Here is a 14,856-nt window from a genome sequence, read left to right as displayed (position 1 = left end):
AAAAATGTAATTCATACATACAAATAAAATGAATATTCTTTCTTTATATAGATACAAGATGGTATTACATACAAATATGTTCATTGGGCCAAAACATAAATCTGTACTCAGAAGCTGTCCAGGTGAAGTTACGTGTGAACTCACATATACAGCTGTGTACAAATGTCTTAAAAGAATAATACACCACCACCCAAACACATGACAGTATTTTTCTGAAGAGCAAGAGAAAAAGAATGTGGTGTTAGAGTATAAAAAGCATGAATAAGAGCTACACCAGTTGTCCCAAGGCTACACAAAAATGTGCTCTGACCTATTGCAGGCATTTGTTCTAATTATTTTAGGTTGATTATTGAAAGTGTTTAATGGGTAAGTCTTGAAACATGCAACATATTAAATTAAAGTTCACACACACCACGATGTGCCAAGCTTCTGTGGTTGCCTATTACTGTTATTATTATTACAATTAAATACAAAACCCATGAATTTAAAAGGAATGGGTTTGAATATATCTACTTCACTCCAAATCCTAATTTCTGTCTCAAATAATTCACCTATTTCTATTTCTCTTTCACATGTACTCCAGAGAAAGATGAATTGTACCTGTCAGCAGGCCCTCCAGGTCTAACACATGTTATTACAACAGGACGAGATTTATTTCTGTCATCATGTGCTCCACCTAGAAAGAGAAAAGTGAGAGAAAGCACACCTTAATTCTATGCTTTCTACAAAAGCTCTTTTCCAAAAGAAGAGCCTAAATCTTGCACCATGCATACTTACAGATGGGCTAAAAAGATCAAAAACAGGCCAAGCCATTAATATGAACCTCCACTGAATTTTATCTTAAATAAAATCGACCTACTGTATGGTATTGATGATTCTTTATAAAATATTTCTACAGAGTGATTCTTAATAAATGTATACTCTTTTCTTAGAACCTCTACTCCGCAAATGTGATCTCAGTGTGAAAATCTACTGTTCTGCAATATTTTCTGCACAGAGAAAAAAAAAATCCGTATTTCATGTATACTCGGAATAATGAGTGGCCACTAAGGAATTTATACATTTTAAAAAAAAAAAGTTTTCACTGAAGAAACTAATAATTCACCATTGGGGTATATTATTTAACAGCTGCATCTTTTCTTCTGTTCTTTCAGTCAGTGATAATACTTTTGTTGTACACTTCAGACTATCAGCACGATTAATCAGATTTCATACCTGATTTATCCAAATACTACATGTGAATCTTTTTTAAGAACTACAATCTTCCTGCTGATTTCAGTGGTAGCAGAATCTGGTTTTATGTGAACTGAACTTTGTCATGTTCTTGGCATAGTTCATTAATTACTGTTCTTCCACAAACAAAAATTAGAGCGGTTCATAAAAGCAGTACATGCATGAATGGAAAAAGTAATACATAAATCACAGAGATTTTTACAAAGTGTAAGCCATAAATTTTGAAATTATTTCTTAGTGCCATAAAAACTTAATGCTTTTTTTGCTGATTTGAAAAATACAGACAGTTCAAATTTAATAACTCACCTCTTATTACAAATCCAAAAGTGTTCCCCTCTTTATGTAAAGTAACTTCCACTGTTCTAAAGATGAGACCTGATCCTTGTACAGCTAAAAGAAAAAAAATAAAAGAAAGATTCCAAAACTTAATTATTATTATTTTTCTAATTATACACACAGATTTGCGCCTTTTCCAATTTAAGCTTGCTATTGTGTTTCTGATCATACAATTGGAAAGACTCTACTACAGAACAGTCAGATTAAAGGCCTGTAATTAAATACAACTCATCCTCTTTTTGAGAGGATTTTGAGCCAGATATTTTGCAGATTGCCAACGGTTTGGAAAAAGAGCCATAGATACGTGTAACAGATGAGGAATTTGAGCCTTACTATTTATATTGTGGTATAATTTTGCTTTTCTTATAGTTACAGAAGAGAGTTAGAGAAGATGGAAATATACAGTGAGACACAAAAATGACAAATTAAATTCTTAAAGCTACCTATGGAGTTGGTTGTTCAGCCATGAAAACATTTAGTTGTATTGCTTCAAGTCAAGACAGTCAAGATTTTTAGGTCTAGCTCTAATCTCAGATTACTAGATTAAGATGAAAAAAGTATTTTGTATCATAAGGATTTGTTGTTTCTTTCCTTTTTCAAAATGTAACATGCTCCCTCATTGTTGCTGAGTAAAAAAAATAAATCTGTGACTTCTAGTTGAGTCAGTATTTTCTCTGTAAGCACGAGAGGAGTGGTGCACAGCTGGGTTAGGAGGCGAGAATCCTAATGCACAGACCAACACATTTGGGTGTGATAATCCACTTTACAGAACTTGAAACCACCACTGTTAAGAGACCAGTGGCCAGTTTAGTATTAGCTTTTACAGGAAAAATTTTGGCAGGGTGTAAGAACTGCCTTTTCCAAGGGAAAAGGGCGCTGGGCAAAATCACACACACGCTTCCCAGCTTCCAGTAAGATACTGCAAACAGCACAACACGCATAAAGATTAAGGAAAAAACCTGTATAAAACACATGTTCTGTGAGCAGCAGAACTAATGAAAACTTACGTCCTTTAATGCTCCTGCCTGCAATAACCAGAGTTTCCCCGTCCCCCCTTAGGATACCCGGCGGGGGTGATGGATGCTGGGGAGGCATGTGCTGCCGGCCACTGACGGCCCCAGGAAGAAGCGGTACCCACTGCGTGCTGCGTGCCTGCCTCTCTGCGGGCTGCCTCCCCTCTCTGGGGACTCGCTCAAGTGTCTATTTCCATGAAACGTACCGTAATGTGTTTTTTGTTGGAGTCTTTCAATCCCTATTAAAAAAGTGACTGCAGGGAACCAGAAGAACCACCCAGTGAAATCACAGAAATCTCGTTTCCTTAGGGAAACAGGGGAAAGATGGCCCTACAAAGCATTGCTCTGTATTGCAGTAATTCCTGCTACAGCTTGAAGATCAGGACCATGTTACTGAAGTCCATGCCGTTGTTTCCCTTCCAGCTAGAAACATTTTATTGACCGAAAAGGACCAGATTATGGGGAGGAGAAGACAACTCCTGCCTTCATTCCTACCAACAGACAGCAGCCCTGCCTGTAGCTCAAGCTGAACCCACGCTTCCTAATCTGCTTGGTGTGGCCTGTAACCTCCACTGGGGACAGAAAAAACTGTAGTTCAGGAGCAAGGAATGGCACGCAGCGTCCCTTCACTTGGGCAACCACCGTTCGGGTGGCTGTCCTTCCACCCCAGCCTCAGCCTGGGAGGGGAAAGCAGTCCTTAACCTTTAGCAACAACAAAAGGCAGATGCGAGGCTGGCATGGCTCACATTCCAGTTTAAAACGTTGAGGTTGCTCGTGCTGAAAATAGCAGCTGGATGCTCCTGCTGTGAACACCGCTAGACAGGGAAGGAAGCACTAGGGAGAGTGGGATTACTAGTGCTCAACCAGATTTAATCCATCATTATTAAAGTACTGACATTTCCCCACTCTGAAACCATGGCAGTCCTTCCTCTGAGGGGGCAACCATGAGAACAACAGCAGAATTTCATTATGTATGGGGCAGGGAAAGAGGTGCCAGGACTTTACCATGTGTCCTACTGGAAAACTTCTGTGTATAATGAAGGCACTGTGTCTAGCTTGTTCACTAGAAGTTAATGGGAACAGCTAGACTGCTAATTATCTCCAACTTCATTAGCTATGCTTGTATAAAGAGGTCAGAAATTCCAAGGACTGAAAGAAAAAGTTACTACTGCTACTGTAATTTAGCATGTCAAAATCCTGTTTTAGTGGACAAGAGTGGCACATATGCCAAAAGCGGGTGAAATGGAAGGAAGCCCACTTGATCAAGTGCAGAACAAATAATGGTCATAAAACAATTACATCTCCAACAAAATAATTCTGAACTCAGCTGACTTCATTAACTCAAATACTGTGTTTTTCAACATGAAGTTCCCTTACCACAAGCGAATACTAATCAACAGAGAACATTCAAAACGTATTAAGGTGGTTGTCAGGAGGTCATAAAAACAACCAAATATGTAATTAGACTAACTCTCCAGCTGCTAGAAAGCAGTGGGGAGTTCATCTGCTTCTGAGCACCAAAAAAAGTGGTGGATTTTTTTGGCTTCTATTGTGAGGAAAGTCTTTATTTAAGGAGACAAGAGCTTCCTAGTTGGCTCTGCAGATTTTTCTGGCCAAACACCAGCAAACCACATCTTCTCCCCTCCAGTGAGCAGCATGAAGGAGCACAGACTCTTTCAAAGGTGCAACCCCCTTGGTGCCAGACAGCCCCCTGCCATTCACTCCTTCACTTTAGGTCCCAACGTTTCCAACTCACCATTTCTCTAGCTTTGCCTTCATACCTGATAGCCTCAATTCCCACCGATTTCCTCCCACAGACACACAGACATAAGCACAAAAAGAAAGAGCAAAGGAGGGGCAAGGAAAACATTCTGTAGCACTCTGTGACTTCACCGTCAGCATAAACTTGTATTTTGACGACAATCCTGCTCAACTATTTCAGTCACACAATTCTTGCAGGTTTATATATCCCCATGGCCTACCCCACTGGGTCTGCTGCTCTAGAAATGAGATGTTGCCCAAAAGTGATGCCAGAAAAGACTGGAAAAGTCCCAGAGTATGTTGTTTACCTCGGAAAGCGGGAGGGTGCTGCAAGTGGAGAGAAAGAAGACAAAGGCAGAGGCAGAACTCACAGATATTCATTGGTCTCATCTCAGAAGATCTTACTGTAACAAGAAGGATTCTCTTGCCCTGGAATCTACCTAATCTAATTCCCAGTATTCAAAATTGTAAACAAACAAACAAAAAAACAGTGGAGGTTGACAACTCTGCTCTGTCATTGGTGGGATTTATGCTCCTAAAACACCTGAGCATCTCTGAGAGCATCCCCTTGTACCGCTAGTTCTTTCGTACTGCTTCCATGCTCTGCGATAAGTCAGAGGAAGAAATTATAAGAAAACCACCGCTACCAAAAATGAAGATAACCAACCATGCCCATCTCACTGCTGACAACGTCTGCTATTCTGCATAGGTTTCAGTTTGCTCTGCTATTACTTACAGACTGGAGGCAGCTCATACTCCACTTCTAAAACAACCCTCTCGCCAACGTTCTTGAGCAGGCTGATGATTTCATCGTGGCGGAATTTGGTCAGGTTGATTCCATTCACAGATTTGATGTAGTCCCCTACATCCAGCTGGTCACTCCTAGGAAAATGTACATATTCCTTTTGTTAAAGACAGATCTGCTGGACCAAACTAAATCCTTTAAATTACTATTTAGTGATGGTAAGAAATATTTCTTCCATTCTTCTAGATTAAAACAAGTTGATCTTTCAAACAGAAAGTGGCACTTTAAGACCTTAATCTAGTCTAGCTTGTTAAATATTAAAAGAGGAACGTTGTTGCATTATTAATTTCTGAAGTACAAAACCAGCTGTACAATAAAGGAGTTGGATGATTTGACTGGTTTGGGCATAGGATCCAGGAAATCGTCGTCTTCATGCCCCCATCTCTGTCTCTTTGGGAAGCGTCCAAAACTACGTTTTTTGGACAATAGTTGCCTTCTCAGCTAACATCACAGCTACAGGAGATAGGCCACAGCCCCAAAGCCTATGTTCTGCTCAGTTACTTGGAATGATTTAGCTTTACCTTTACCTTTTGACTTGTTTCACTTATGAGCAACAGCTTTTTTGTTTCCACTGTAGTAGTAAGCAAGGTAGCTATGACTTCAGACTCTTTTTAATCTTAAAGCCAGCTGATGAATAGGGTTTTTTTAAAAAATTAAATTATGGTAGTACTATGATTAGTTTTTCCATTTTATTTTTTCCCCTCAGTATTTTATGCTTTTTGTCTCACGTTTTGTTCAAGGACAGAAAAATAGAGAAATAAAACGTATATAATTTAGAAGAAACTTAATTAGTCTTACGATGACTTTCAAATACCTCATTGGTATTTCTAGTATTTGTCAAAGTAGCCTTGAGGGAAGAGGGGGACCAGCTGTTGCCATTTCTCTCTAAGCTTCTCTGGTCTGATGGGCTGCCATTATAGATGTATCTAGTCACATATTTGTTAGTGACCTTTCTGATGCGGTACGTATTTCTGAAGCAATCACATCTTATAATGCATTTTGTGGCTTGAGATGTGGTTACCTAGCAGCGATTCCTCCTTGACGAAGGTTAGATACTCTTGGTTTCCCATCCTTGTCGATTCCACCCGATACTGTAAGCCCTAGGGTGGTGCCTTCTTTTTTCATTAATTCAACTATTGTTGAGCCCTTGAATTCCTCTGTTGAAAGAAAATTATTGGCATTATTAAAATTTAAGTGATAACACAGATGTTGCCTTTCTAAAATGTCATCTACTTCCCAAGAAAATCACTGTCTATGTTAATAAGAAATAACGTGTACATCTGGAGATTCTTTATGTTACAATTCACAAGTTCTGTCTGCAAGGCTCTGCATATAGATAAATCTGAGACGTATGTTCTGTAAAAGGTTATTAAAAACTACACCAATGGGCTAGTATACTATCCAGAACCAATAAATACAAAGTCTGGCAACACTTACAATTAAAGATAGTTGTTTCACATTTTTAAAAAGCTATCTTTTCTCATTTTCTGCTTTCTCCCTCTGAACCCTATGTTTTATAAAGTACTTCAACTGATTAACAAAATAGAAGGGTAAAAGACACAACAATATAACAGTACTAGAAAATTTTAGATCCAGACTCACTTTGAGGCCACTAGTAGATGTCAGTGTTAATCAAAACAATTGAACATAACAAGAATCCAGATGAAGATTGAACGTATCAGATCTTAACAGTTTTATTCCTTATTGTTACACAAACAAATCCCCACTATAATGCTGTGAAATCTCTGCAGAACAGGTATAAAGTAAGTGAAGAGCTTTTGTAGTTACAGTTGTATATAAAATTTCCCTCACGTGCTGTCTAGGACACCCTCTCCTGCAGTTTGCCCACTCAGCATTCTTGGAAAATGCCAAGCTAATCTCACAGACCTCGACAAATGCAGGTCACCTGCAATGGAAAGTCTCAGGGTCTCGAAAAGAGATGTCATTACTGCACGTGGCCGGACAAGGCAATCTACATATGCACAGTTCCAGCAGGGCTGCAACTGTTTGGAAAGCAATCATACCTCATGTCCACTGTCTCCAGTCAGAGAAGACCTATTAAAACCACCAGCTGTCAAGATATTCTGGAAAAATGCACGAATTCCTAAAGATCCACCCAGAAAATGATGACATCCTGGAAGGATCATCCATCTCTCTGGTCATTTCCATAGGACCGAGAACATAACCTAATACGTTTTGACCTCAGGATGAAGAACAACTGCTCTGAATGAGAACTGCCAAACGTGAGCAACACAGGGGTAATGGTGGCAGGCAGGGAAAAACATTCAGAAGAGCCTCCAGCCCTGGTGGAGTACCATGCAAACCTTGGTAGTACTTCTAATAGGGTTAACTACTGAATCTTTTGCAGACATAGCATCATACTATGCAATGTTCCTGCTCCTCTCTAGGTGGCTGACAGGCTCTTCTTTCCATTCTGGCTGATGATGACCTCGCTTCAGTTATTCACATTTTTACCATTATACAGCATGACTTAAGTGTTTGGGCAAGAATTCTCCTATGCTTATGAAGCTTCTACTAAGACAAAATTCTGCAGTGTATTTGGTCAGCAGCATGGGTTGTTGAAATAAGTATTTAAAAAGTGGAAGGTATATTTGTAAAAAGAGAAGTTTACAAAAGACCATGGGACTGTTCAAAACGTGCCTCTATTCAGTCAGCAGCAGACAGTAGCACAGCCACCTGGTGTGTTCTCCAACTTGGCTGAAACCAAACCATCATTTGGCATCATTTGGAAGCTATTGAGCTTCCACAATGTTTGCTCACATCTGGCCTCTTTGACAGTTCAGAAAGAACAGATGTGATTACCTGCATCTGAGGATGTAGACATGTTGCATAGCTGTAGGAGACACTAGGGACCAGAATGCTGCTTGCAGTTTTATAAGAACCTGCAAGTATTCACAATGATTACAAAAGTTACATCATGGTACTTACTGCAACCAAAAACACTGTACATTTGCACCCATGATGCAACCTCAGCTGCTTGGCCGGTGTGTCACACTTTTTGATTCAGGGTTTACTTGATTCTCAATTATGAGATCTGGAGTTAAAAGGAAAATTCCCCTGTCTCCCCACCTCCCAAACTGAATCCTTCCTTTGTACTTCTCAGTAGTACAATCTGGTTCTCGGGACCATCCAAGGTTTTTTCTGCTAACAAATACTTTGCCAGAACACATATAAAGGACATCAACAATGCACTGCACATGCCTAATCTTTTGCCATAGCGTAATACTGCCATGCGTTTTGATCTTTTATGTAGGTTCTGAGTTTGCAGTCCAGTGCTGGGAAATACTCTGCTGCCTGAAGTGACATGTGGAACAGATGATCCATGCAGTGTTTTAAGCTAGCTAATGATTATACAGTTCCCTGCAACTACTGGCATGGAAAGTAATGACCAGGGTTGTTCCTTCTCACCATCTATTCTGACAAGTTTCTGTATACCTATGCCAACAGAACAGGGACCTCTAAACACTCTTATTCGGTAGGCAGGAGGGAAAGATGCACAAACGCTATAAGGGAGTGGAGGTGCAAAATGCTCACTGCTAACTGACAGATGAGGTCATCCAGCAGTACGCAACAGTTTCATTAGGTTTGCCCCTCTGAAAGATTTTGTAGCTTTTGTTGTACATAATCATAGCAGGAAGAAATTAAACTACCTAAGCTGGTTTTGCTTATAAGAGACTGTTATGCCTGGAAGCGCTCTGAACCAGACCCATTCGATACCCCAGTCTCTCCATTTTTCATTTTTGCTTGCTTAAATCGCACATGATTGCTTTTCTTATAATACTATACATTACATGTTTACTCATCTGCATTGCTTCAGCATTATTATTACAGACTAATCCCACTGGAAGTGCCCAATATCAGAACCACCCTGGGACTCCATTTCCAATCCAACAAGCAACCGCATCTGTACACGCTATTCCCTAACTAATGCAAGGTCAGTCTCTATTCTCGACTTAACACAAAGCTATGCTACTCTTTCTGGGTTAAAAATCAAACTACTTCATGTATCACCTCACTCATAATTCATTACTTATGCCAACCAGCAAATTCCTAATTAGTTAGAAGTCTCTGGGGTCTGTTCTTTGCTACATGTACTCCCAAGCTGCTAATAACATTAGCATAGCCAGCATCAGAAGGGAAGGCAAAGATGTTATTTCCAGATTTCTTACTGTTTATGAATAAACCAAGAATTGAATTTACAAGTCTTTTGCTTAGTGGTAAACTGAATATAGAACATGAGCTTAAGAAACATCTTCTTACTCCATAACAGTTTATGAACTATCAAATATCAGAACACCACTCCTACAGTACCGCTCTGTGATACGAACCAAATGCATTATTCTAAAATGAAACCGCGTAGAGAAAAGATGGTTCCAAGTCTATAAAAAGCCCAAATCGATACCATTTTACACTTCAGCAGGAGAAATGCACTCGAGAACTTCTTCCCCTCCCACCATTAACAACTGCAGCAGCACTCAGCGAAACGAAGCTCACGCTGGGTCCCTGCCTTCCCTCTGCCCGGGGAGGGTTTCGGGACTGCCCCGGGACTTCCATCGCCTCCTCCTGCTGCAGGGGCGATCGTGGGCACGCGCCTGTCCGTGCTGCACCAGTCACCCTACGGCTTCGCTGGCATCCACCTACCGCCGGTATGGGGCTCAGGAATCCTGCTGAACACTGGAGATGGGTTCAGCAAGGGGAGCGCAAACGTGCATACTTGTACGCGCACGCGTACCTGTACGCGCATGCAGACGTAAGATAGAAAAGAAAGGTTCTGCTCCAAAGAGCTTCATTTAGATCTCCAGTTCTGTAAGGCGGAGCATACGTAGCAGCTAACTCTAAAGAAAACATTACGCTGCTGTTGTTTTCTTAATTCCTTGTCTGGATGCTTCTCTTCGGTTTGCTGCTGCAATACCGTAACTGTGTGTGCCTGACTTGCAGCAGGTCAGCTGGTGGAACAAGACTACGATCGGCTCTGCAACCTGGAAGACTACAGGGATATTCAACACAGCACGAGAAAACTTCGAAAGATAAGCAGGCGCTCAAATACAAGACTGGGTAAATCTTACTGTAAGAAGATGAATAAATGGAACAACTTGCAGGTAAGTAAAATCCAAGAAATACCATGTGAAATTAATTTTTCGTCAAGGAAAATAGTATCATGATAAAGCTTCTAGAATTTTATACATGATCAGACTTTTTGTAGTTTCCTACCTTTTGATGTGTGTAAATAACATGTTTTAATGAATAAAAAGCATGGAAAATAAATTGACTCATGAGACTGCTGAACCTGGAATATACTCACTTCTTCAAAACCAAAATTAAATACTAGACTACAGAAGAGATTTTTTCACAGAACAACACGTGAAAGTTGAGAGAATTCTTAATCAAAAGTTTTATCATCTATTTCCTATATTCTACAATTTTATATCTTAATTTACATGTTAAAGTAAGACTGAAAAACATTTGCCTTCATTCCAGACATTGAGTGTCTTTTTCATCCTTCTGTGAAAATTTCATTTTAAAATCCAAGAAAGTGCCTAGAATCTACATGATCAGATTAAGTGCTTGTATCCTCCATCTAGTGAATGGGTTTGGTCAGCACAGCCAGGACAGGGCGTAAATGGAACTTAACCTAAAAGTAAAAAAATACTTGCTGTCATTGATCGTTTCCTACCAAAAGACATACACGATCAATGAGTAAGTAATTGGTAAGTCTGTTGAAAATACAGTCAAAGCTGTCCTTGTATGGATTTTCCCTGTACGTCAGCAGAAATTCTGCAGAGGAAACATTTTGCTTTACATTCCAGTAGGCATCTCATGGCTTAATAAGAAATCACGTAAAGTCAATTGTTAAGAAACAGCAGTTTGTTACGCTGGGGACATCACATCTACTCAATGTTTCAAGTCCTGTGAGTAGGTGTATTTCTCTGAGTGCGACAAGAGGGATGTCAAGAGATGATGAACATACTCTTCCTTGTTGCCCTTTTCACGACTGGCTGTCACTAACTCCTAAACCACCTAAATCTGTATTAAAAACAAGCAAACAAAACCACATTGGTGAAGAAAATATGAAAACTGAAGCTGACCTTAACCAATTTTGTGCCGCCTCCTCCAGCCTTTGGAGGGACAATCCCCAAACCAGTCCTAGTTCAGAACCCAGCGACCCACAGCAGAAGACACCCGGGTACCACGAGGTGCATCAGAGCACACCCAGGAGGCACAGCACACTGCAGTTACCAGCGGACTGTACAGTTAAAACAACGCCGATGCAGGTTGCCTTGGGTCAGCAGCCAGGCTAACATGAATGATGGCTTGGATAAATGCTGTAAAGGTGAAACGTTGTGCTATTTTTAGGGAAAGCAAGGGAGATGCGTAAGGCTCCGGCACTTGCAAAATAACACCTAAAATAGACTCAGTTTATACCAACAGCTATTTTGGTTGTGTACAGGGCATCAGATAATCCTTTTTTCTTTTCTTTTTTTTTCAGCTGTAAGAGCATCTACAAGATAACTTTGCCACGGCAGAAATACTATCTAAAACACAAATACCTTCCACCAGTGCTTATAAACTGGAAAAAGTCTTGACTGTTGCCTGGCCTAGGCATAACATAGAAAAGCAAATAATGATATTTTATGATCAACCACAGGCCATGATATACAGGATGCGATCACATAACTCACTGAAAACACCAGGCTTGCAGGACACGGCAGCACAGCTCACATCTGGGTTCACTGGGTTTCCACCTAAAAAGAGCTTAGTTCTTGCACTACTTGGTTTTGGGTATGTTTTTCATATTCTAAGGCACAGAAACAGATACTTTGGCAGCCAACTCGCTCTAAAACAAAACTGAGGCATGCAACAGGGGTGGTCTTCAATTTAGCATCAAACATAAGCATTACATTTGAAACTCTGTTTGTAACTAAAAGAATTGAAATTAATATAAGTATCCCAAACCTGAAATCAAATAACCACCAACTGAAAGCCAGTAAAAGACAAAAAGTGCCTCCTCATTCTTCATGACAATAACCTCATCAACTTCTTAGCAGGAGAGTATTGGAAGAAACACCTCATATACAACACAGTTATCGACACACACCACAGTAACTTGAGTCATTACACTTCCAGAGTGAAATGTTTAGCAGGACTGTACGAGTACGACCCTTTCTACAAAAATACCCCACTCTTTGTGGGTGTGATGAAGAAAAACCCACAATCAGCTGTTGGAGAACTGCATTTTGTTTATGACTAGAGTTAAACCACTATTACTTTCCGAAGGCTTAACATCTCCATCCCCAGCCTGCAGTGCAGTTATAACAAACTGTCCCAGTGCTGCTCCGGCAGTGGCACAGCCAGGCTAGCAACGGCACGTGTTCAAGAGCCAAAATCCTGCTTGTGTCTGAATCCACCCCTACAGCCAGGAGTGGTAGAAAACACTTGCCACACAGGCCACAGTCAGAACAACAACAAGCCCTTCCGTCTCTACATTTTCTTGAGATAGCTGGTGACAACAAGGCTTATGGAGGAATAAAATGAATGCAACTAGTAAGGAAATATATGAAAATATATTTTTTTTTCCCATTCCACCTCGTTTTGGACTGTGGGGGAGAGCCCAATGGTGTGGAAAAGCAAAATCCCAGCCACCCAGGAAATGTTTAAAAGTGCCATGCCGCTTCTGGAGGAGTTCTTATTTTTAAGGTATCCTTCTGTCAGTTTTTGCTCATATGCTTCCTGTTCTCTTAATTTGTGTAGATGTCCATAAAGGTGGAATGTAATACAACACAGAACATCTGTGTAGAAGGAAATTGAAAACATACACCTTTTATAATCCCCTATTATAGGTAAAGAATCAAATTACAAGCTTGAATTCTTGTAAGTATATTGAAGAACAATCAACATATTTTAATTAAAATGCATTTAGAAAGTAAGATATTTCAAGTTTAAGTGTCAAAACTAATAGAATTACTATTCATAATCCCTGAGCAAATCTTGACAGAGAAATTCAATTAGAGGAAAAATTATTAATAACATTATAAAACATTAAAACATCTGGCTTCAGCAAATATGAATACTTTAATATATTACTGTAAGATGCAGATTTAGAGGAATCGCAACCAACGAAACTTTTTTTTTGCATTATTACCTACAAAAAGTTATTTTTATCCCCGACGTGCCCCCTTGCAACAGGGTTGGAATAAAGATGCAGTGTGAACTACAAACTTGCTCAATGATGTAGTCTAGTTAAAGCACATTTATTCCTTGAGCTAGCTGTGAAGTTCAAGCGTTTTCATTGATGGCTTTCTCTGGGAAAGTATCTACACTATCCATTGATCACTACCTGCATGCTTGAAGATTTGCAACGATCAACTCTCTTATCTTCGGGTAAGGACTGTTCCACCTTGAGACACTTGCTAGGTTTCAGTAAGTTCAAGCATTTTTCTGCTTCCACATTATCTGTGGTGGCAGTCAAATTCCTGAACATGCACGGGGTCCAAAGCAGCTCACTAAACTGTCAAGGTGGAGCTTTCCGAAGCAAGGACATTGGAGTGTAGGACAAAACAAGCACAAAGATGAACAACTCGATGGTCTCAACCTTCACAACCTCTTTAACAGACATTACAGGGCTTTCCAGAGCTCAAACCTCTTTGCTTCCACAAAATGGCATTTTTTTGCTTGGGTGGGGAATGGGTAGTAGAAGATACTTTTGAGCTGAAGCTTATACCCATAGTTATCTCAAATTTGTATCTCCCACAAGTGTCTGCTTTTGAAAATTTTGCTTCATGCTATAAGCAACCAAGTCTTAAACTCAAGAATGGCTTGTGCATCAGCAGTGCTACCCTGGACACCTCTGCACGTCTCTATTATTAAACACTATGGATGAAGAAAGGACAGAGCTCCATGAAAACATTAGTCTTCTCTGGATTTCTTTCTGAACTGGATGAAGGCTTCAGTAATTCTCCTTCCTTGCTAGTGGAAATCCTGCTGTGCGGAACAGCACCAGAACTTTGACATTGATATGGTATTTTGCGTTATAAAACTTCTTCCCGTAATTCTGATGGATTCACTTCCAACTTCCTCTCCATTTCCTTTATTGAGAAATTAGCACCAAGAGAACTCTTGCTAATTAGTGTTTATTTGTACTGAGGTGATACTATTCACAAAAGCATGGCCTGACTGTTCCAGTTTCTCTGCTTTCTACAGTTACCAAAATGGATCAGGCAGGACTGATTACAGGATTGATTGCACTTGTGCATTTCAAGGCAGGAAGGAACCACTGAGAACAATTCTCTCCCTGATCTCCTGAGTGACACAAGCAGAGAAACATGATACAGTGATATCTGCAGCTACAGATTACCTTTTAGAAAGATATCCAATGTGGCTTTGAAACTATCATGTGATGGAAAATCTGCTACATGTGCAGGTAATTTATATCTGAATTGGGAGTAGACAAGTCTTCAATCCCAAGATCTCATTAAACTACCACCATTACATTCAAGATATCCCTGCAGATACAGAACTGTAACCTCTGATCAAATCACCTCTTAATCTTCTGTCCATTTTAGATTAAGAACTGCCTGAATTGCTTAGGGTTTTGCCATTTAAGACATGTTTTGCAGCTCCTTCCAATGTTTCAACATCTTGTGGCTACCAGGTAAGTTTTAGCAAGACTGCCATTAGATCCCATTTCTC

At 40.0% G+C, this 14,856-nt stretch overlaps 1 protein-coding gene across 1 annotated transcript in view; it reads right to left on the bottom strand.

The window, feature by feature from the left end:
• The window catches only part of GRIP1 (glutamate receptor interacting protein 1), a 228,559-nt gene that overhangs the window by 77,583 nt on the left and 136,120 nt on the right, over positions 1 to 14,856 (bottom strand). Inside the window, exons 3-6 of the mRNA XM_075057889.1 lie at positions 6,170 to 6,305; positions 5,080 to 5,225; positions 1,540 to 1,623; positions 601 to 676 (exon numbers count right to left, since the gene is read on the bottom strand). Coding sequence (XP_074913990.1) covers positions 601 to 676; positions 1,540 to 1,623; positions 5,080 to 5,225; positions 6,170 to 6,305 — 442 coding nt within the window. The remainder of the gene's footprint in view (positions 1 to 600; positions 677 to 1,539; positions 1,624 to 5,079; positions 5,226 to 6,169; positions 6,306 to 14,856) is intronic.

This window comes from Buteo buteo, chromosome 26 (assembly GCF_964188355.1).
Source record: "Buteo buteo chromosome 26, bButBut1.hap1.1, whole genome shotgun sequence".
In the NCBI taxonomy this organism is placed as follows: domain Eukaryota; kingdom Metazoa; phylum Chordata; class Aves; order Accipitriformes; family Accipitridae; genus Buteo; species Buteo buteo.
Note: the sequence above shows the minus strand (reverse complement) of the source record. Positions and strands in the feature narration are given on the sequence as shown.